General features: G+C 32.7%; 1 protein-coding gene across 6 annotated transcripts in view; it reads right to left on the reverse strand.

The window, feature by feature from the left end:
- Positions 1-22498, reverse strand: part of VPS13A (vacuolar protein sorting 13 homolog A) — a 349000-nt gene that overhangs the window by 229278 nt on the left and 97224 nt on the right. For all 6 annotated transcript variants that reach the window (XM_074196703.1, XM_074196708.1, XM_074196704.1 and 3 more), the window contains 8 exons: positions 22208-22350; positions 17520-17709; positions 17319-17433; positions 16056-16192; positions 11787-11919; positions 10625-10742; positions 9253-9397; positions 5046-5130 (listed from right to left, as the gene is read on the reverse strand). In XM_074196703.1, the coding sequence (XP_074052804.1) occupies positions 5046-5130; positions 9253-9397; positions 10625-10742; positions 11787-11919; positions 16056-16192; positions 17319-17433; positions 17520-17709; positions 22208-22350 (1066 nt within the window). The remainder of the gene's footprint in view (positions 1-5045; positions 5131-9252; positions 9398-10624; positions 10743-11786; positions 11920-16055; positions 16193-17318; positions 17434-17519; positions 17710-22207; positions 22351-22498) is intronic.

The raw sequence follows: 22498 nt of genomic DNA on the forward strand, positions 1-22498 counted from the left end.
ATTGTAGTGCTATAGTTGTAGTATTAGACAGAGGGAGGGACTGTCCTTAGAGGGAATGGACACAAATAGATCATGAAGAAATTTTGTTTTATTTTAGCTACAATTAAAGGGAGAGGGAAGATATAAATGGTTCATGACATGACTTTTCCTTGAAAGATACTTTAGTTCATGAGGATTGTATGTCTATGGAAGGTACATGAAAAATAGAAGGTGGAATAAATTGATTATAATTTAAGGCTTTTCATGACTCTTGAGAAGTGTATTTCTAATGGGACAGAAGAGGGGAGTATACTTGGACAGTGACTATGAAGCAATGTTGCTTATCAATCAATCAATCACCTACCCTTGAAAATTATGCTTCTATCTGGACAGATAAAAGGAACAGATTTTGAGAGAGGGATTGTAGGTACAAGATAGACATGAAAAGAAGCACTACACAAGGAAAAGACTGGTAGACATTAGAGGATAAATAATACCACATGAAGAGGCACAAAGACTTATTATAGTAGAAGGAAAGAAGGAAGGGTGTGAATACTGAATAAATCCTACTCTCAACAGATTTGATCCAAAGAGAGAACATACATTCCCAACTAGGTTTAAAAATCTATTTTATCCTACAGGGAAGTGGTAGGGAAAAGAAAGAGGAAGAAGGGACTGATAAAAGAAGACAAAAGTAAAAGTAAAGTTAAAAAACTAAAAGGAAAAGTTAAAAGGGAAAGAGAGCAAAATTTTGGTGAGCAGGGATAAAGGGAAAGGAAAGAGAAAAATATATATGGGGGAAGACAGCATGGAAGGAAATACAGAATTTGTAATATTAATTATAAATGTGAATGGGATGAACTCACCCATAAAACAGAAGCAGATAGCAGAATGTCAAAAATCCTACAATATTGTTGTTTATAAGAAACACATTTGAAGCAAAGAGATAACCAGGGTAAAACTAAAAGGCTAAAGGTTGGAGCAAAATATATTATGTTTCAGCAGAAGTAAAAAAACTGAGGTAACAATACTGATCTTATACAAAGCAAAAGCAAAAATAAATCCCACTAAACAAGGTAAGCAAAGAAACTACATCCTCTTAAAAGGCATCATGGAAAATGAAGTAATATTATTATTAAACATAAGTACACCAAGTTGTATAATATTCAAATTCTTAGAGAAAAAAATAAACAAATTGCTGGGAGACAGACAGCAAAACTATAATAGTGGGAAACATCAACTCCCCTCTCTCGAGAATTAGAAAAATCTAACTATAAAATGAACAATAAGGAAGTTAAGGTAAATAGAATTTTAGAAAAGTTAAGTATGATAGATCTCTGGAGAAAATTCAAAGGAGATAGAAAGGAATATATCTTTTTGTCTACAGCACAGGCAGTACATATGAAAACTGAACATGTACAAGGGCATAAAAACCTTATAATCAAATGCAGAAAGGCAGACATATTAAATGTATTCTTTTCAGATCATGATGCAACAAAAATTACATTTACTAAAGAGCCATAGAAAGGTAAATCAAAAATTAATAGGAAATTAAATAACCTAATTTTAAAGGATGAGTGGATGAAAAAATAAATCATAGAAATAATCACTTCATCCAATATAATGACAACAATGAGACATCATACTGAAATTTATGGGATGCAATCAAAACGCATTAGTTTTTAGAGGAAAATTTATCTCTCTAAATATTTACCTGAATAAAATACAGAAAGAGATCATCAAAGATTTGGGCATACAACTAAAAAAAAATTAAAAATCCCAAAATAACAAATAAGAAATTCTGAAAATCAAAGGAGATATTAATAAAAGTAAAAGTAAAAAAATGCCTGAACTATCAAATTAAGAGTTGATTTAATAAAAAGAAAATAAAAAATAAACTTTTAGCTAAACTGATTTAAATAAAGATAAGAAAACCAAATTACCAGAAGCAAAAATGAAAACTGAACTCACCACCACTGAGAAAAAAAAATAAAAATAATAATTCGGAATTATTTTGCCCAACTGTATGTCAATAAATTTAACAATCTAAGAGAAATGGAGATTGGCAGAAAAATGGAATTCATTTAATTGCAAATGAATGAATGTTGAAACCTACCACTGCATGAAACTGGAAAAATAAAATAAAATTTCAATTTAAAAAACATCTAGGTCAAAGCATCTTGTTAGAGGAACAATGTCACTGTATCACAGAGTAAATGAAGGTATAAGAAGACTGAAAAGTCTTGTGGGTGTCAGGGGAAAGATGTGCACTTGCACATTTGCAGGAAGAGTAGGATGATCAGGAAATAGAGGATTTTGAGGGCCAAAGAGGGGAATTTATGCTGGATTCTGAAAGTGATGGCAAGCCCCTGGAATTTTCTGAATAGGAAAGTGACATGGTCAGAATTTTGCTTTTAGGAAGATCACTTTGAGAAAGGACTAGAGTGGATAGAAACTTGAGGCAAAGAGACCAAGTAGTAAGCTACTGCAATATTCTAGATATGAGGTCATGAAGTAATAGGGTCGTAGCAGTGTCAGAGCAGAAAAATGAATGGCGGTAAATATGAGGCAAAGTTCAAAGACAAAAACAACAGGACTTGGCAAAACAAATTGGATATGAGGCATGAAAGTGAAGAGTTGAGAGTAATACTTACACTGTGGGTATAAAGCCTCCTGATAGAGCTCTTAAAATAACAGGAAAATTCGGAGGGGGGGGGGGAAGGAGTTAAGAAAATGAGTACATTTTTTAACACATTGAATTTAAGATGTCTATAGGACATTGAGAGTGAGATTTAGGAAGGCATAGGTTTAGAAGTCAGCAGAAAGCTTAAGACTGGATAAGTAAAATTGGGAACTGTTAGCATAAGGATAACTGAAATCACAGTAGCTAATACAATCACCAAGTGAAATACTGCCAAGGAGAAGGACTGAGTCTGTAAGATATGCATGAAATATTGCAGGACCAGGAGCAGCTAGGTGGCACAGTGGATAGAGCACCGGCCCTGCAGTCAGGAGTACATGAGTTCAAATCCGGTCTCAGACACTTAATAATTATCTAGCTGTGTGGCCGTGGGCAAGCCACTTAACCCCACTGACTTGCAAAAAACTAAAAACTAAAAAATAAAAGAAATATTGCAGGACCCTGATGCTCGCGCCCCCCCCCCCCCCCATCCATGGATAAGCTGCTCTGATTAGTCGGGTAGTGAATTCATTACAGAGGTATAAAATACCTGCCTTGTTGCAATGGGGAGGCAGTTGTGGTTATAATAACAATGTAAAGTAAACTTGAGGCAGCCTAGGTTTGAGATTTTCTCCAGATCTGCTCAGCAGTATGTGAAGGAATGAAGGCTGTAAATGGCAAAGGCAGTGCAGGTTAAATCGTTAACCAAGATGAAGAAGAGAACGGTACATAGAAAATACAAGGGTGATGATCTGAGAAAATGCTGATATATATCAAGTCATAGAATGGACAGAGAAGAAAGTAAGGGATTGTAAGAAAGATAGGGAATAAGAATGACAATAAATTTTGATTAAAAAAGAGATTTCAGGGGGCGTCTAGGTGGCACAATGGATAGAGCATCAGCCCTTGTATCAGGAGGACCTGAGATCAAATCCGATCTCAGACACTTAATGATTGCGTAGTTATGTGACTTTGGGCAAGTTACTTAACCTCATAGCCTTGCAAGAACAACAACAAGCAAAAAAAACAAAAAAAAAAGAGATTTCAGTACTCATGAACATGGAAGTGTTGCATGTATGGATTATAGTAACGCAAGAGGACATACTTCTCAGGGACTAAAAGGCCTAGGTTTTACTGATAAACCTGTAAAATGCTATTACAAAAAATCCTTTTCAATAAGGTCCATGACTGCCTGAGATTATTCCAATAATCCACACAGAAAAGAAATAAATGAAAAATATCTATTGTCTATATTATGGAATGCAAAAGAATGTCAAAGTCTTTAAATTTGTGTGTGTGTGTGTGTGTGTGTGTGTGTGTAACTAGGTATCCCAAAAGTTTTCATGCAATTTAATCTTTAATAAATATATATGTAATTGAGAAAATATTTGAATTGTAATAATTTTATAAACTCCATGAATTCCTAATCCACAGGTTGGAACCCCATATGATTGTGATATGGAGAATACAAGATATGTTTAATATGTTTTGTTTGTTGATTTGCAAAACTCTTGCCTTCATTTGTATGAGACATACAGACATTGTTATCTATATATTTAACACATGGCAGACATTTGACTAATTTAATGGAATTCACCATCCAGTTGCCTCAGACACACACACACACACACACACACACACACACACACACACACACACACACACACTTTCCAACATATACATATATGCATACCCTTGAACTCACATCCATACATGTAAAATAGGCAGGCATTGCAAATGTATGAACTAATTTAACAGCACCGACATATAGATGCACACATATGTTCACAAATATATGACAAGCACTGTGAATGAATAATGACCTAAGCCAAGAATTAAATAAGAGGAAGAGAATAAGACAGAGCACAACTGGAAAATAACACAGTATTTTCAATGAATTCAAGTTGCTACATTACACAAAATTTCTTATTTTAAAAATCAATATTTTTCTAATTATATAATCTCAAATCATGAAATATCATAATCAATGAAAAATCAAATTATACTAAATTCAAAGAGCAATAAAGACAAGGTAGATATAAATAAGCTACTGTAGATAGTTTCTATGCCAACAAAAGATATAAAAGACATCACTAGAAAAGGAAGAAGGCTGTTAATATAATTAGAATAAGGTATACACAGACTATTATACTAAAAGGGTCCCAGAAATGTTATCTAGAAAAGTTTCTAGATCTTTGGATAGACCTTCTAAATATTCTTATTCTAAATGATGCGGTTATTCCTCACAGTGATGCTTTCTGCAACCCACATTTTTTATGCTTTGCAAATTTTATGAAAAAATTACTTTCAAATACGTCCACCAAATTTTTAATGTAATAATACATTAAATATAAAGAGAGTATCTTTTTAAGTAGTTTTATTTTACCATCTTCAATAATGGACTGAAGTTCAAAGAAAGGAAGTAGTCTCTGTGAAATCTGTGGCGTTCCAAAAGAAGATGATGAACGAGCCTGAAAACACAAGAAATTGCATGAAGTTACAAAAATACTCAAAAAAACGTTATGAAAATATTTTCACAAGAAAACAATGAATATAAATGAAGTAGGAAAGAGAGTAATTCAAATTAATAAAAAATTAAATCTAAGTTGAAAGGAAATTAATTTTCAAACACAAATTCCAAATTCATTAATTAATGTCCTGTTTTTATCTTAATTTTTAAAAAATGGTCAATGACTAGAATTTTAGAAAGAAATGATATCAGAAGTCATCTTCTTGAGTTTTCTATCCAATTATGAGAGTTGCGACATTCATGAGGCTTATACGGTTTCTACTAATCACTTCAGAATCCAAGAAATCACAAGATAATCTCCTCTAATTTTGGAGTGTTCAACTTATTAGAAAGTTCTTCCTTACATTCTAAATCCACCTCATTGTAACTTCTATTTATACATTAATGTTCTAGTTCTATCATAAAGTTATATGGAATAAATGTTTCTCCAATGTGTTTCCGGTACATTAAGCTATGTACATAAATGAAAATTATATATAGATTATGTGCAAGAGGAATCTTATTGGTAAATAAAGGATACATCTAAATATTTTATCCATTTATATAATTCAAGTATATTATTTCTTTTTTTTTTTTCAAGGCAAATGACTTTTCAATGGCAAATGGCAAATGTGCCCAAGGCCACATAGCTAGGTAATTATTAAGTGTCTGAGATCAGATTTGAATTCAAGTACTCCTGACTCCAGGGCCGGTGCTCTATCCACTGTGCCACCTAGCCACCCCTCATGAATATTATTTCTGAGGATAGTAACAAAACAGACCATAAGTAAACCAAGAAAACATGGTTCAAATAGGCAAAAGGAGGTTAAAAGCAGCAGCATAAATATAATCTTGATTATTAGAACATATTTTGATTACAAAAGTACAAATTAAAACAACTCTGAGATATCACTTCATACCTATAAGATTGGTCAATTTGGCTAAAAAGGAAAATAGCTCATATTGGAAGGGATATGGGAAAATCTGGACACCAATTGTTGGTGGAATTGTGAACTGATCCAAACTTTCTGGAGAGCACTATGGAATTATGCCCAAAGGGAAATAAAACAGTGCACACCCTTTGATTCAACAATACCGCTATTTGGTCTGTATTCCAAAAAGATCACAAAAAAAGAGAAATGAACCCACATGTACAAAATTATTTACAGAGCAGCTATTTTTGTAGTGGCAAAGAATCGGAAATTGACAGGATAGCCATCAACTGGGGAATAGCTAAACAAAGTGTGGTACATGAATGTGATGAAACAAGATTGTTCTATAAGAAATCATGAGGGATGGGACTTCAAAAGAGCCTGGAAAGACTTTTATGAAGTGATGCTAAATAAAGTGAACAGAACCAGGAGAACATTATACAGGCTGACAAGCATCATTGGATGATAATCAACTATGATGAACTGTTCATTTCAGCATTACAATAATCAAAGAAAATTCTAGAAGACTATTGATGAAAAATATCATTCAAATCCAGAGAAAGAACTGTGGAGTTTAAATGAAGACAAAAGTTTACTATCTTCAATTTTAAATGTTGTCTTAATGATTATATTTTTTCTAATATTTTTCCATTTCAATTTGAGTCATCTTTCATAACATGTTAATATGGATGTATCTATGTTCAGCATGGTTATATATGTATAGCCTATATTAGACTGTCAAGGGGAGTGGGGGGAAGACAAGGAGGGAGAAAAATGTAAAACTCAAAACCTTGCAAAAAATCGATTGGTGAAAACTACCATTACATGTAGTTGGGAAAATGAATAAAAAAATTAATTTAAAAAAATGCATTTTGATACTTATCCTCTCTTTAAGAACATTAAGATAAATCTCTTTAGTGTGAAACAGAGAATAAATTAAAAAACATTAACAAAAAATGTCAAAATAGAGATTTTTAGAAATTAGTTTTAATTAAGGAATAATGGTAATTCATTGCTTGAAAACAGATATTTCAAATACTTGAAAAATTTACTTTTCAAATAAACTATTTTTCTTTCTAGTTTATTAATTATTTGATTATCAAATATCTCTTTAGTCCTACAGTTTAATAACCAACTCTTGATTGTTTACAATTTTGGAATTAGAGGAGTTCAAATTAATGTGAAAGAGTATAAGGTTATATAAAAATATACAAGAAAAAACTAACATCAATAAGAACTAAAAGAGAATTTTCTTCACGCTGAATCTACTACCTCATTCATGGACTTGTATCATGTTCTGAAGTTCTAAATAGAACCAAGTAAAAGATTAAGTAATGATTTTATTGCTGTTGAGTAATTTCAGTCATGTTCAACTTTTCATCCTGCTTGGGGTTTTCTTGGCAAAGATATTTGGAGTTACTTGCCATTTCCTTCTCCAGATCATTTTAAAGATGAGAAACTGAGACAAATGGAGTAAGTGACTCACTTCAGGTCAAAAAGCTAGGAAATGACTGAGGCTGGATTTGAAGTTAGGAAGATGAATCTTCCTGATTCTAAACCCAGTGTTCTATCTACTGCACTACCTTAAGGAAAGATTAGAGAAATTTGTTATTAAAAAAAAAAGTCACCAGAGTCTATCCATTAAATGTGCTAAGAGGGTTCACTGAACAACTTACATCTCTAAAAAGATAAGGAGAAGCAAGAGACAGGTAAAAAGGATGAATAAATATTACACATGGTACTATAATACAATGTTAGGTATGCTAAAATTCTGAAGGAGCTGAAATGGTTGTGAAAAGAAAAGATATTTCAGCAAAGTCAATGGTTCTATGTCAATTAGGAAGGAGGTCTTCAGTGAAGTATGCCATAGAGAACTTTGTTCAGTCTGTTTAAACATTTTTATGAATGATTTGATAGGTGGAATACTTACTGAACTTATAGACAATGTAGAATGTGGAAAGATAAATAAAATAATACCAATATTAAAATATTTTGAAAGACAAGAACATTGGGTTAAATCTAGTAAACATGAAATTTAACAGGGATAAATGTAAAATCTTATTCTTGGGTTCAAGAAAATAACCTCAAAAGTACAAGACAAGGGATTCTGATTTAAACATAAGTTTATCTGAAAAAGATCTCAATGTTTTAGTGCATTACAAAGCCAAATATGGATGGAGAATGTATTAAGATAGACGAAAAAATGAATTAGGTAACTTGAGTTGAATTAAGTTAGGCATATTTCCCAGGAATAATAGACCCCACAGTATTATACTCTAATCAGACTATAACTTGAATATCCCATTCAATTCTGGGCACCACAGAGAACAGTAATCTGGATAATAAAGAACATTTAGTCCATGACAAAAGGAACTTAGTTGAAGGAAAGGGGATATTTAGCTTGGAAGAGAGAAGACTCAGGAGACATACAGCTGTTTTCTATTATTGAAGGACTATTTTAATGCAGCAGATATCAGATTTTCTTTATTTGTTCCTGAAAAGTCAGGAGAACAAGAGTGAAAGGAGCTGGAGGTGAAAGTGAGAGAAATTATTATTTTTCTCATATATTAAAAACCCTCATTAAAAACCTGTAAGCTTTTCAGGCAGGATCTGAAGGGCACACTGCTGATGAATGATGATTACTAAGATTTTTCATAAGGTGAAGCTAGGTGGCACAGTGGAAACAGCACAGGCCCTGAAGTCAGGAGGACCTGAGTTCAAATCTGGACTCAGACACTTAATTACCTAGCTGTGTAACCTTGGGCAAGTCACTTAATCCCATTGCCTTGCAAAAACTAAAAAAAAAAGACTTCAGAAATCACAAAGGGTTAAGAATATAATATTAGGAGCATTAGGGAGGAAGCAGCAAAAAAGGGGACTGAGGTAATGAGGGATAAAACATTTTCCAACAAAGAAATTTAGCCATAAATGTAATGAGCTACCTTCTAAGTGGAGATCTTCAAGCAAAATCCTGTTGATCACATGTTAAAGCAGTTTCCTATTTGGAAATGAAGCAAACCAGATGGACGTTGTGTGGTTCCCTCCAATTTTAAAATTCTGAGATCTCTATAGATTATTTTGTTTAGACTATTTTCTTGAAGTTTCATATAATCAGTACAATATTTCTTTAATATTTTAAAACAATATTTTACCAGAGAAGTTCTTGGAAGGGTAGATACAGAGATGTCAGTTGAGCTTTGTGGCATCGGAATGCTTTTAATTAATTCCAAAATCCCTCTTAATTTTTGATCTGAAACTTGCAAAGAAAGTAGAGGCAGATGTCCAAAAACTTTGAATCTATTCCAAAAAGATGAGAAATCATTAACAATGAAAGCTTTAAACTAATTAATATTAAATTAAGAGAAAATTGTATTTTACATATTTTTATCTTACAAATCATCACAGGTACATACAGAGTTCTTCTGCCTTAGGTGCTAATTCTCCCAGATTTCCATTTGATTTTTAAACCTTTTCTTTCTAATTATGGAATGAAAGGCTTATCTCTGATTTTAACTATTTCAGGTAGTAGCAATAAAGTGTTTTTTGAATAAGAAAGTTTTCTCTTGGTCTTTCAAATTATATTGGAATTAAAGATAAACAGTTTTCACTATTTGAAAGGTATAGGGTCTGGGGATGGGACAAGAAATGGCAAAGCTAAGTCAAAAGGAATAGTAGGATGCCAGTAGATTTCCCCATTCATTCATGCCTACATTCTTTCTTCACTGCATCCCTATAGACTAAGATTCCCAGGAGATAAGCATCTAAAATCTTTTCTCACTTGCTTCTTTCCTTACAGGATTGGGTCTCTCCCCTCCATATCTTCAGTAAAATTATCATATTATTTCCCTCCAGGCAAACAATTTAAAGACTCATGGGTCAATGTTTCTTGTTGTTTAAAATCTAAGTGACCAAAAATGGAAAAGAAAGGAAGTTAGCCAAATACCCCTTAGGATGAATGTGAATGAAAGAACTACCTGAGATGACTGGTGAAAAAAAGCTACATTGGCAGGGAAGACAAAAAACTTCAGCCGTGCTGCAAAACCTAACTAATCATAAAAGGACAATTTAAATGCTAGCTACGGAGAATAAAAACCAGTTTTTAATGGTTGATAGATCGGTAGTACTAGAGGTAATGACAATGATAACAATGATAATAAAGACATTACAAATGGAACAGTACATAGTACCAAGGAAATAACTTGCTGATTGTCAGTCCTTAAGTAAATTAATTCAAGCAGATATGATACATATATAATAAAATTTATTCTAAGAATAGTAAAATACTGTTAGTATGGATCATCTCGAGAAAAAAGAAATTAAATTCAATATATAGAGTCAGAAATTAAAATGTTTTTGTGTAAACTAAGTAATCTATATGAATTAAATTCATTCAGCCAGATACTAAAATGTATTAGTTCAAACAGTGTTATCTTCTGTTTTAAAAGAGCGAATTGTAAGAAATATTTTTTCCTAATGATCCATTTAATGATAAACAAAGCTCTTATAACCAAGAGATAAACATACTTAGGCATTCTTATATCTGTGACAACCATGGCCTTGGACAATTCCACATTAAGATGGAGGGGCTGCAAGATATGCTGATGAGAACTCTTGAGCTTTCGAGCTTCTTTCCAATCATCACCTGGAAACAATAAATTAACTTATTGGCTCTATGTAAGATCTGAAAGCTTCAGCATAATCCTAAAACACTTCCCACCATCATCTTTTTTTTTTGGCTCCCTCCCTTTATCACAGTGATCTGCCGAATTTGTTTTCTCCAATTCTTTCTTCTCTTCCTGCTGTTTAAAACTCCTGTTAATCTACATTCTTGAGAGGCTTCTAACAAGTCAGAGATATTAAATAGAGCAGTAAACATCATTGGAAAGGACCTAAATCATTTTAGAAAGGATAGGCTGGGAAGAGAAGGCACAACTCAGGACTGTTATTCAGAAAAGTCACATACTAACCAGAATTACATAATTTCATGTTTAGACACCAACCAATTATATGCAAGCACATTTAAAGACTAAGATTCTTTTTTAACAACATTCATAATATCAATGAAATAATAACTAAAGTTAAGCCAATCTCCTCTATATTGGAATAGTATCACAGCCATAGATAGGATTATACTAATATCAGAAGATTTCACCCTTTCTTTACAAAATCTTCCCAAACATTAGTGAGTAGTGTTAATTATCTTTAGAAACTGATATTCATAAAATATGCAAATTAATTCCCCCAACAAAATCCTCAAAATATAGTAGTAATATATTGATCTTACATTAGAAATTTTTAAGAAATTTCTCTCTATAATTTCATACGTTTCTGTACCTTGTCTCTCCAGTTCTGGAAATTCAAACTAATTTTAATACTGGCAAAATCAAGATATAATTTCAAAGATAATTATAGCATATCCTAGGACCAAATTTAGATTACCTTTGATGTAACTGATATATTGGATTACAATTGACAGTCTGGAAAAAGAAAAACTAAACTCTAATTCCAGGACAATCTTTAAATTATATTCAGTCCTATTGAATTGTCTGAGTTCTCATACTATGGGCATTTTTCATATCAAAAGAAAAAAAACAATTCCAAAGCATGGAACTTCCAATTAAAAAAAAAACAAGATTAAAATTTACAAAATATAAGTTAAGAATCCAATGATTTATATTTTACTTACCAGCTGTGCTAAAAAGTAGCTGTATGCTACTAAGCTGAATATCAAAATTATCATAAGCTTTAGACATAATCTCTTCAATATCAGCCTGGTTTCCTACAATTTGTGGTAACTCAGAACGCTTTCTGCTTGATACCTTAAAAGTGAATATTATGAAAAAGTTTTAAAATAGTTCAAAGTAAGGCTTCACTTTAAAGTTGCCTTTTTTAAATATAAAATAACAGCAAACAGTAAAGATTCAAATATGGGAAAAATCATAAATAAATAAAATGATATAGGTAACCTGCTTCTTCACAGGAAATGCATCACAAATGATGTGTAAATTGATTTCTGTGCCAAAAAAATCGTTATATCCCATTAATTTTCATTAAATGGAGAACTCTGTCCCTAAGGGAGAATAATACTGCTACAAAGTTTGAAGGAATGGTATTTATCAGAATCTAATTACATAATTATAGCTATTAAAGTATTTTTATTTAATGCTCATTAATGAAATTAGATGATTTTGATAATTTATTATCAGATTATTTCTGCAAATGCATTAGTATATAAAAACAATCCTCTGATATGCTATTCTAGAAAATGCAACAGATTAGATTAGAAGACAACGATATGGGATAGCACAGTACAGAGAATAATATATGTGGAAACATAGTGAATAATGATGCTTTCATATACTAGACTCCACTTCTTGGAATCCTAATAGTCTTTCAAATCCAATGCTGCCTCCTTTAAGAGTCTTTCCTACTTCCCCACAATGTTACTATATCCAAAAAAATTCTCTTATTTATTTTGAAAATATTCTTTATTTACCCATGAACATTATAGTTATGGCATCTAAAACTACTTATAGCTATGGCATCTAAAACAATATTCAATAGATGCTTATTGTCAAATTATTCATTAAGATCAAATTTTATTTATAATAGGGATTCAAATATGATTCAATATTAAGAAGAAATTAATATAATTTATCTGATTAAAATGAAAAGCACCTAAAATCCCATCAACAACAGGTACAGAAAAACAAAGGCTCTAAGTACAATATACATTTATACTAAATACCCTACCCTTTTTAATATGATAAAAACCCATGTACAAAAAAATGCTAACAATCAATGCAATGTGGCCAAGTAAAAGCTTTTTTATAAATACAAGAGTAGAGAAAGAATTTATCCCATTGCTATTTGTCATAGTAATAAAAATTAAAAAAACATCAATAAGAAAGAAGAAAATCAAAAGCATAAAGACTGGCAAAGAAAAACAACACTGATATTTATTTGATGAAAACATAATAGTTTGTTTTGAAAATGTTAAGAAACCAGCAAAGGAACTAAGTTGATATCTTTATTAAAATAGCACACTAAAAAAAAAACCTATAAGAATCAGAATACTTCTACACAGTAAAAAGAAAATTTAGGAGGAATTATTAGCAATGGAATTCCAATTCAAAATAACTACCAAAAAATCATTAAATTAGCCAGGAATCAATCTACCAAACCACATTTAAGATCTAAATAGATACAATTATGAAATTTTTCTTAAAGAAGTAAAATGAAGGAACAATTAGGTGGCACAGTAATTAGCACAGGCCGTGGAGTCAGGAGGACCTAAATTTCAAATCCAGCCCCAGACATTTAATAATTACCTAGCTGTGTGACCTTGGGCAAGTCACTTAACCCCATTGCCCTGCAAAAAAAAAAAAGAGCTAATAATAAAGACTTTTACAAAATTGTAAAAATATTGGGCTCATTATTGAGTCAATCAGAAATGACAAATACTAGGGCAGTGAGGTAGTTTAGTATTTCTGGATCTTTAATGATTAAATTGTAAATTCAAATCCAACTCAGACTCAGTCACTGTGTGACTCTGAGCAAGTCACTTAACCCTGTTCACTTCAGGTTCCTCATCTGGTAAAATGAATTGGAAAAGGAAATGCAAAGCACTTCAATATCTTTGAAAAAAAAGAAAAAAACCCAAATGTGGTCATAAAGAGTCAGACACAATTGAAACAACTGAAACAATAACAATAACACCAAGGTTAACCTGATCACTGTTTCAAAACTGATCACTACCTTATTGCTATTTTTTGTATTTGTAGCACTATGACAAATAACAATAGGAAAAGAGGACATCCTTGTTTTACTTTTGTATTCATATGAGAAGTTTGAGCTTTCCATGTTGCTTTGATTGTCAGCTTTTACTTATATAGTTTTTAATCATATTGGAAAAGTCCTTCTATGACAAAATAACAGTAATGATAAAACTAGTAATTTAGTTTAAAGTTCTAGTACTATGTCGAACTAAAAAGTAAATTTTATAGAACTAGAAAAAATAATAAAATTAATTTGAAGATACAAAAGATCTAAAATGTAAAGGAAAATAATGTATAAAAGCAGAATGAAGGCAAAATAGCACACCACCTATATTACTGTGGTCTCATTTATAGACCTGTGAGATGAAGCACAGTGCAATGTTTCCATTGTTTCAAAGGACAGAGGGTTCACAGATTAACCCTACCCTGGGCAAAATACAAAATCTCTCCAGGCCTGAGAATGTTGATCTGTAAATGGAGGGAGTTATTTTGAAGCTAGACAAACTTAAGCAAATAAATGATGGGGGGGTTCCCTTCTTTACCAATGCTAAAAGTTCTATAACAATTACATAAGTATTTCAGAAAAGAAATTCCTGCTACTAACACGTGAATATTTAAAATCATAATCCTAGAAGAATTTTGGAGGCATAAAGTTAAATGATTTCTGGACTTCCTTCAAATTCTTATGTTTTATTTGTTTCACCCTCTTTTAACTCAAAAGAGTTTTTGAACACTTCGAGTTAAGTTCTTATTAAATTTGTTCCCACCTACCCTTCAAAAATCAACTGGCTATCAAAAGAAATGTAGTAAATTGGGAAACAATCTTTACAACTAATGATTCTGACAAAGGACTCATTTCTAAAATACACAGAGAACCGAGTCATATTTTTAAAACAAAAAGCCATTCCCCAATTGACAAATGGTCAAAGGATATGCAAAGGCAATTTACAGATGAGGAGATCAAAGTAATCCATAGCCATATGAAAAAAGGCTCTAAATCATTAATTATTAAAGAAATGCAAATTAAAGCTTCTCTGAGGAACCACCTCACATCTCTCAGATTGGCCAGTATGACCAGGAAGGATAATGATCATTGTTGGAAGGGTTGTGGGAAATCTGGGACACTATTACACTGTTGGTGGAGCTGTGAACTCATCCAACCCTTCTGGAGAGCTATTTGGAAGTATGCCCAAAGGGCAACAAAAATGTGCGTACCCTTTAACCCAGCAATACCACTACTGGGTCTATACCCTGAAGAGATGAGGAAAAAGGGTAAAAACATTACTTGTACAAAAATATTTATAGCAGCCCTGTTTGTGGTGGCAAAGAAGTGGAAATCCAGTAAATGTCCTTCAACTGGGGAATGGCTTAGCAAACTGTGGTATATGTATGTCATGGAACACTATTGTTCTATTAGAAACCAGGAGGGACAGGATTTCAGGGAAACCTGGAGAGATTTGCAAGAACTGATGCTAAGTGAGATGAGCAGAACCAGAAAAACACTGTACACCCTAACAGCAACATGGGAGTGATGTTCAACCTTGAAGGAACTTGCTCATTCCATCAGTGCAACAATTGGGAACAATTTTGGGCTGTCTGCAAAGGAGAGTACCATCTGTATCCAGATAAGGAACTGCGGAGTTTGAACAAAGTGCAAGGACTATTCCCTTTAATTTAGAAAAAAAAAACAGATAACTTATTGTCTGATCTTGTTACCTCAGACTTCTCTTTAAGGATAAGATTTCTCTCTCATCACACCCAATTTGGATCAAGGTACAACATGGAAACAAAGTAAAGACTGATAGAGTGCTTTCTGTGGGGGAGGTGGGGGGAGGGAAGCAAGATGGGGGAAAATTGTAAAACTCAAATAATATCTTTAATAAAAACAAAATTTTAAAAAAATCAACTGGCTCATCCTGTACATCTTCATTCAGAGATGTACCAAACCAACCTGACTAGGTGAAAATTCAACTTATTTCCAGTCACCAAGGAAGGAGATTCACCTGCTAATCTGGCAACAGGTTATAAATTAAAAAAGCGAAAAAAATTACATGGAGCATAGCATATTATTATGTAACAAGCTAGGTTTCATTTCAACAACAAAGAGGTGGAAAACATATTCAGAATCATCAGAATAATAATTAGCAAACTTTATATATTATATTATAAACGTATACCTTTAAATGACCAAGATCAAGGAGAAGTAAATTTGAAGAGGCAGCATAAAATCCATTTTGTGGGATAATAATATATGAAGCCTTGATATTAATTTTGAGATCAAGAATTTTCTGTGTTGCAATAATATATAATAAACCTTTATAATAAGAATAAAAACATTATATTTAATATATTTTCAAATTACCACTAGAACACAATTAGTATTTGTTGCCTAATTGATATTCAAATTAAATAAGTAAATCTTATGATTTTGATATATAATTTTAACACAAACTTTAGAGACAATTAACTTACAAATATAGCAACCATGATAATACAAATAGGATCTTAAAGCAGTTGAATACTCATATAAAGAAACTAATGAATTCTACAAAAATGAACATTAATGAGTTAATGTCAATATAGAAGTCTCAAGAAATACAAGTCATTGTCCTCCATTATTCAAGAAAAGTGACCTTTATGTCCTTTTAATTAAATTCGTCATGTGCATATAATTCAAACTAATTTTTATATTGTTATTTGAGTATGTCTCATATCCCTGCTACCAAGATGGCATCCTAGGAATTATGATGGACACAAACTTACTGGAACATATCACCAATTATAATTCGAACACCAGAAACAGCATAAAAGATCAAGTAGGAAGATAGAAGATTAGAAACAGAGGTGACCTTAGCAAGGAAGTATAAGAACACTAAGGGATAACAAACAGCAAAGGAAACAAAGAAAAAGGAAAAGGTAAAAAAGAACTAAGTTGAAAACTAAACTTAGTATTCCCCCAAAAAATAACTGAAGGTTTAAAAGTACAAATTTAGTTTTGATCCTTTCAAGTGTCAAAGAGACATATTTATTACCATATTTTAGAGGGAGGGGAATTCCTGATTTTACTGAAATAGTATACTCCCAAATTTCTTTCCAAGGACAAAAGAGCAAATATTGTACAATTTACATTCTTGAGGAACTACCTGAGGCACTGAGAGGTTAAGTGATTTGTTCAGGGTCACAGGATCAGGAGACGTCAGAGGCCAGACTTGAATCTAGAACTTTCTGTCTCTGAGGATTGTCCTCCAATACACCAAACCCACGTTTACTATCATATTGATGTTTAAATGTAAAAATATATCAAATTAAAGTTCTATAATAATTTTTGTCTAGAAAAATAAAAATTTTAAATTATATCCTTTAACATAATAAATTAACCATTCTTTTATGTGTTGAGTGATTTTGATTTTTGATTCACCAACAGTAAATATGGTTTTTACCTGTTGATGTCTTCTCACGAAATTCTTCCAGTTTCATCAAAGTTGCTGTAGTTAATTGGGCCAAACGAACTTCTTTTGGGGGTTGAAAGAATTCCACTATACAATTCACTGTATTCTGTTAAAATACAATTAAGCACAATACATTTATTTATACGTGGATATCAAAGAAAAGCCTATGATGATAGAAGAATCTTTACTTACTGAATCATAAATGATTTCTATGGGTTCAGCTTCTATGACACATCTCTGAGCAACAGATTCATCTAATGGGTTGGTCTCAAACATAATTTTGAAAAGTGAAGAAAAATCATCCAATGGAGAAAGAAGGCAAGATTTTGAGGCACAATTTGATGAACCAGTAATATGGAAGGAGTCTATTTTGCATTCAAATCTATATAAAAAAGCATAAAAATCAATATACAAAATAAACATTTTAATATTAAAAACTTAAAACAAAACAAAAATAAAAGGTTAAAAATTTCCAAATTCACAGTCAATATATTCAAATAAAAATATTCTCTGTCTGAAGTGGCATACACAGCTGCTTTATTAGTTCTTTTTCCATTTCACAAAATGTGGTTGTTTATCAATGTTCTGTCTCTTCCCTTTTCCCCCCTCTCTTTATTATCTCACTTGGCAATCTTAAGAGCTGCCATGGGTTCAATTATCATCTGAATGTAATTGATTGTTTCCCTATCTGTATTTGTAACTATCATCTCTCTCTCTTGACTTATAATGTCACATCACCAATTGTCTTGTGGACATCTTGAACTGGATATATCATATACCTCTCAAACTAAACATGACCAAAATAGAAGCCATTACCTTTATCTCTCAAATCCTCCCCCACCATTTCTAAGTTCCCTGTATTAGTGAAGGTACCACCATCCTCCCTGTCATCTAGATTTGCACCTTGATATCATTTTTGTTACCTCCCTTACCTCAACATTCAGTGGCACTTGACCCTCACAATATCTCTGATACATCATCTCTCCATACTCCATACTTGGCCCTCATCACCTCCTGCCTAGACTCCTACAATCCTCTTTTTTTTTTGACAAGTCAGTGAGGTTAAGTGACTTGCCCAAGGTCACCCAGCTGGGTAATTATTAAGTGTCTGAGTTCAAATTTGAACTCAGGTCCTCTTGACTCCTACCTGACCCCTACAACCCTCTTTTAATCAATCTCCCTGTCATAAATTTCACCACACCAGCCTTCCATTCTGACTCTAAAAATGATTTTCCTAAGTCATGGGCCTGAAAATGCCACCCTACTACTCAAAAAACTTGACTGGTTTCCTATTACCTACAGGTTCAAATATTTTCTCCACTAAGTTAAAAAAAAAAAAAACCTCAGAGTGAAAGTAGAGCAGCAAAAATAAACAAAAATTTTCCTTCTAGGAAAACCAGAGAAGATCTGAAAAAAAAAAAAAAGATCCAGGGACTAAGGTTCTGCTGACCAAGTGAATTATAAACACCTCCAGGGGAAAATACCCTGAAAGAGCAAGGGGCAGCAAGGGGCAGCTCCAGGGGCAGCAAGGGGCAGCTCCAGGGGCAGCAAGGGGCAGAAGGAGCCCCCTCCCCAGTCACAGGAAGCTCTGCTGCAGACACCAGGGTCAGGTGTATAGGGGAGACCCCCACCTGGGCAAGCAGGAAGCAGCAGAGCCAGGGAGGGCAGAAGCACAGGTGAAGCCAGAGTTCTAGGTCTTGATTCCAGGCCAGAGGAGAGAAATGAGGGTTATAACCACTGGAGGGTTCTTAAAGAATAAGATCGTTTCCAGCACAGTGCTAAGGGGCTTTGGAGGAGGAAGAAAGTATAGAGGCTGGAGCCAAGTCCCCCCATACCACAGGACTAGAGAGGTATATAAGAAAAAAAATGCTAAAAAAAATTTTTTTAATAAGCAGGCGAAGGAAGAAAAAACCAACTACAGACAGTTACTATGGAGAACAGAGAAGACCAGTGTTCATCTTCATAGGAAGATGCTGAAGCAAAAAAAAACTAATCCAAGAAAAACAAGAAAATTATGGAAAAAAGTAAACCAACTGGTTTACAGAATTCAAGGAAGAAAAATGACTCTGATAATTAGAATTGGCCAAGAGAAAGTCAGTGTAGTTATGAAGTTATAAGAGATGAAGAAAAAAACCCAAAATATGAAGAATTTTAAAAAGGGGGGGAAGGTGAAACACTTCACAAGAAAAACAGATTTGGAAATAGATCAAGAAGAGAAAAATATAAGAATAATCTATCTGACAGCTACTATAAAAAAAGAATCCTGATACAATAATATAAGAAATAATTAAAGAAAATTGTCCTGAAGTGTTGCAATAAAGAGGGGAAAGTAGAATTAGAAAGGAAGGAGAAGTGGCAGGAGTATCACAGCTAAATCCCAAAAACCTCAGGATAAGAAGAAAATATTAAGAGCAACAAGAAAAATACCAATTCAAATACGACAGAAACACTATTAGAATTACACAAGACCTAGCATCAGCTACTTTAAAAGACCTCAGGTTCTGGGGAAGCTAGGTGGCACAGTGGACAGAGCACTGACCCGAGAGTCAGGTGGACCTGTTTCAAATGTGGACTCAGGACAATTAATAATTACCTAGCTGTGTGACCTCGGGCAAATCATTTAATCCCTTTGCCTTGAGAAAAAAAAACCCACAGGTTTTTGGAACACAACATATTAAAGAGCGAAAAAAGATATGGGGTTGCAGTCAATCCTGAATAAAAAAAAAATGGACATTCATCAAATTGTTAGACTTTCATGATTTTGTTGGAAAATGACCTGAACTTAATAGAAAATTTGACATGCAAGAACCAAGAAAAATATTAAGGTAAACCCAAAGACTAATTACAAGGGACTCAATAAGAAAAAAGTATTTACTGTGTCTGTGTGTGTGTGTGTGTGTGTGTGTGTGTGTGTGTATGTGTGTGTATAGATATATATAATATATCTATATATAATTAAATACACTCACGTATACAGATATACATATGTCCAAGATTGTTATTAGTAATTGGATTGTTAGAAGAAAAGATAGGAGCAGAGCTAAGTAGGATGAGATTCTTAAAAGTGAAATGCTCTAGGAAAAGATTTTAAAAAGTCATCATCTTATACAAAAAAGATATGAGAAGTATTAATACAGAGGAATTAGATGAAGAAAGGCAGCTTCTGAAAAACCTCTCATTGGGAATGAGTTAAAGAAGGGATAATACGTATACATATAAATATGACTATAAAAGTCTTCTAAATTCAGACAGAGATAAGAGAAGGGGATAAGAAGGTTAATGAGTTAAGAATAAAGGAATAGGATAAGAGGGTATATAGAAGGGGGTGGAGATTAAGGGGAAGAGGGTAATAAAAGGATGTATAGATCAATGGAGAAGGAGGTAAGAATGTGTAAAAGAGGACTTCTTTGATTTGATTAAGGAATAGGAGAGCAAAGTAGCAAGTAGAAGTTAAGTAGCAGTGAGGAGGGATTGTTTTTAGGAAATGTTATAATAATGGTGGCAGTTAGGTAGAGTCAGGAGGACCTAAATTCAAAGCTGACCTCAGACCTTTAATACCTAGCTGTTTGACTTTGGGCAAGTGACTTAACCCCATTGTCTTAAATAAATAAAAAATTTTTAAAAAAGGAAATTGGGGGGGGGGGGGGGTTTAGCTAGGTGTAGTAGCACCAGCCCTCGAGTCAGGAGTATCTGAGTTCAAATCCAGCCTCAGATACTTAATAATTACCTAGCTGTGTGGCCTTGGACAAGTCACTTAACCCCATTGCCTTGCAAAAACAACAAAAAGAAAAAGGAAATGATATAAAAATGAAAGATATACACAAGCCAAATATGTGTGTATGTGTATAAAAATATATAAAGCCTACATATATGGATATATATATTATATATATAGGAATATCTATATAAATACAAAAGTATGTATATATGTATATATGTGTGTGTATATGTGTGTGTATGTATCCATGTTTAATTATAGCCTATCAGTGCAGAGCAGAGAACAGAAGAAAACCTATAAGGAAGCAAAGAAAGATGGACAATTTTGAACACAATATGTAATATACATTATATAGACTTTCTTGAAATTGAAATTTATTGTTTTATATTATGAATCCTCTCTTATGTGACTTTGCTGTGCACATAACAATTTTATTTTGTAAAATGTAAAATAAACAAACAAAAAATCTGGTCCCTTCTTTTATCTCCATTCTTTCTCTTACATTAATCTCTGCCACATTCTAAGACCTAGCTATTCCATCCTATTTGTCATTCCTCCATCTCCCCTTCCTTTGTACTAGCTGTCTTCCATGTCTGGAGTATTCTTCCTTCTTACTTTATTCAGCTTCCTTCAAATCTCACCTTCTGCAGGATGTCTTTTTACCTAACTACTGGTGCTTTCCCCACTTAGATTGCCTTTTGCCTATTCTGCCTTATCTTTTACTTAGCTAGTTATTTACATGTTGTCTAACATATTTGAATATGATCTCCCTAAAGGCAGAGACTATTTCTGTCTTTCAAATTAATTAATGCATAATCTATAATTAATAGATTAACTTCAAACTCTTCTCAATACAAACTTGTTGATAGAGAAAATCTGGTATTTAAGGAAGCATCATCAAATTCCATAACAAGACTAAAACACAAAAAAACTGGTTGATGACTCATATTGCTTCTCATCCCCAAAATAAGTTCTGGGCATATTTTAAAAATATACAAAACTTTAAAAACTATATTAAAAATAAAACTTTAGAAATATTATTAGTAAATAATGGCAGGTCTGGAGAAATGCTGAAGAAAAAGCAAGACTATAACATCTTCCAGATCTTACATTGTGATCTTTTCTCATAATAGCATTAAAATTAAAATATATGGACACTTACTTTATTGCTTGTGCTCCTGGTCTCTGTATGATCAGTGTGCTGAATTCTCCTAAGGAAATAAGTACCAACTCAGAATTTTTCAGGTTTTCCCTTAAGGAAATATGCATGCTTTCCAAGCGTAGAGATAATTTTTTGGCTTCATACTAGGGAATATGTAAAGAAGCATAAAATGAAAATTGAACAAAAATGAACATACCTATTATTATTTCCACAACTTTTAATTCAAATAATCCCAAAGCACTTTGAAGGCATCTCATTATAAAGCCACTATATGACATAAGGATTAAGGTA

The sequence above is a fragment of the Macrotis lagotis genome, chromosome 8 (assembly GCF_037893015.1).
Source record: "Macrotis lagotis isolate mMagLag1 chromosome 8, bilby.v1.9.chrom.fasta, whole genome shotgun sequence".
In the NCBI taxonomy this organism is placed as follows: domain Eukaryota; kingdom Metazoa; phylum Chordata; class Mammalia; order Peramelemorphia; family Peramelidae; genus Macrotis; species Macrotis lagotis.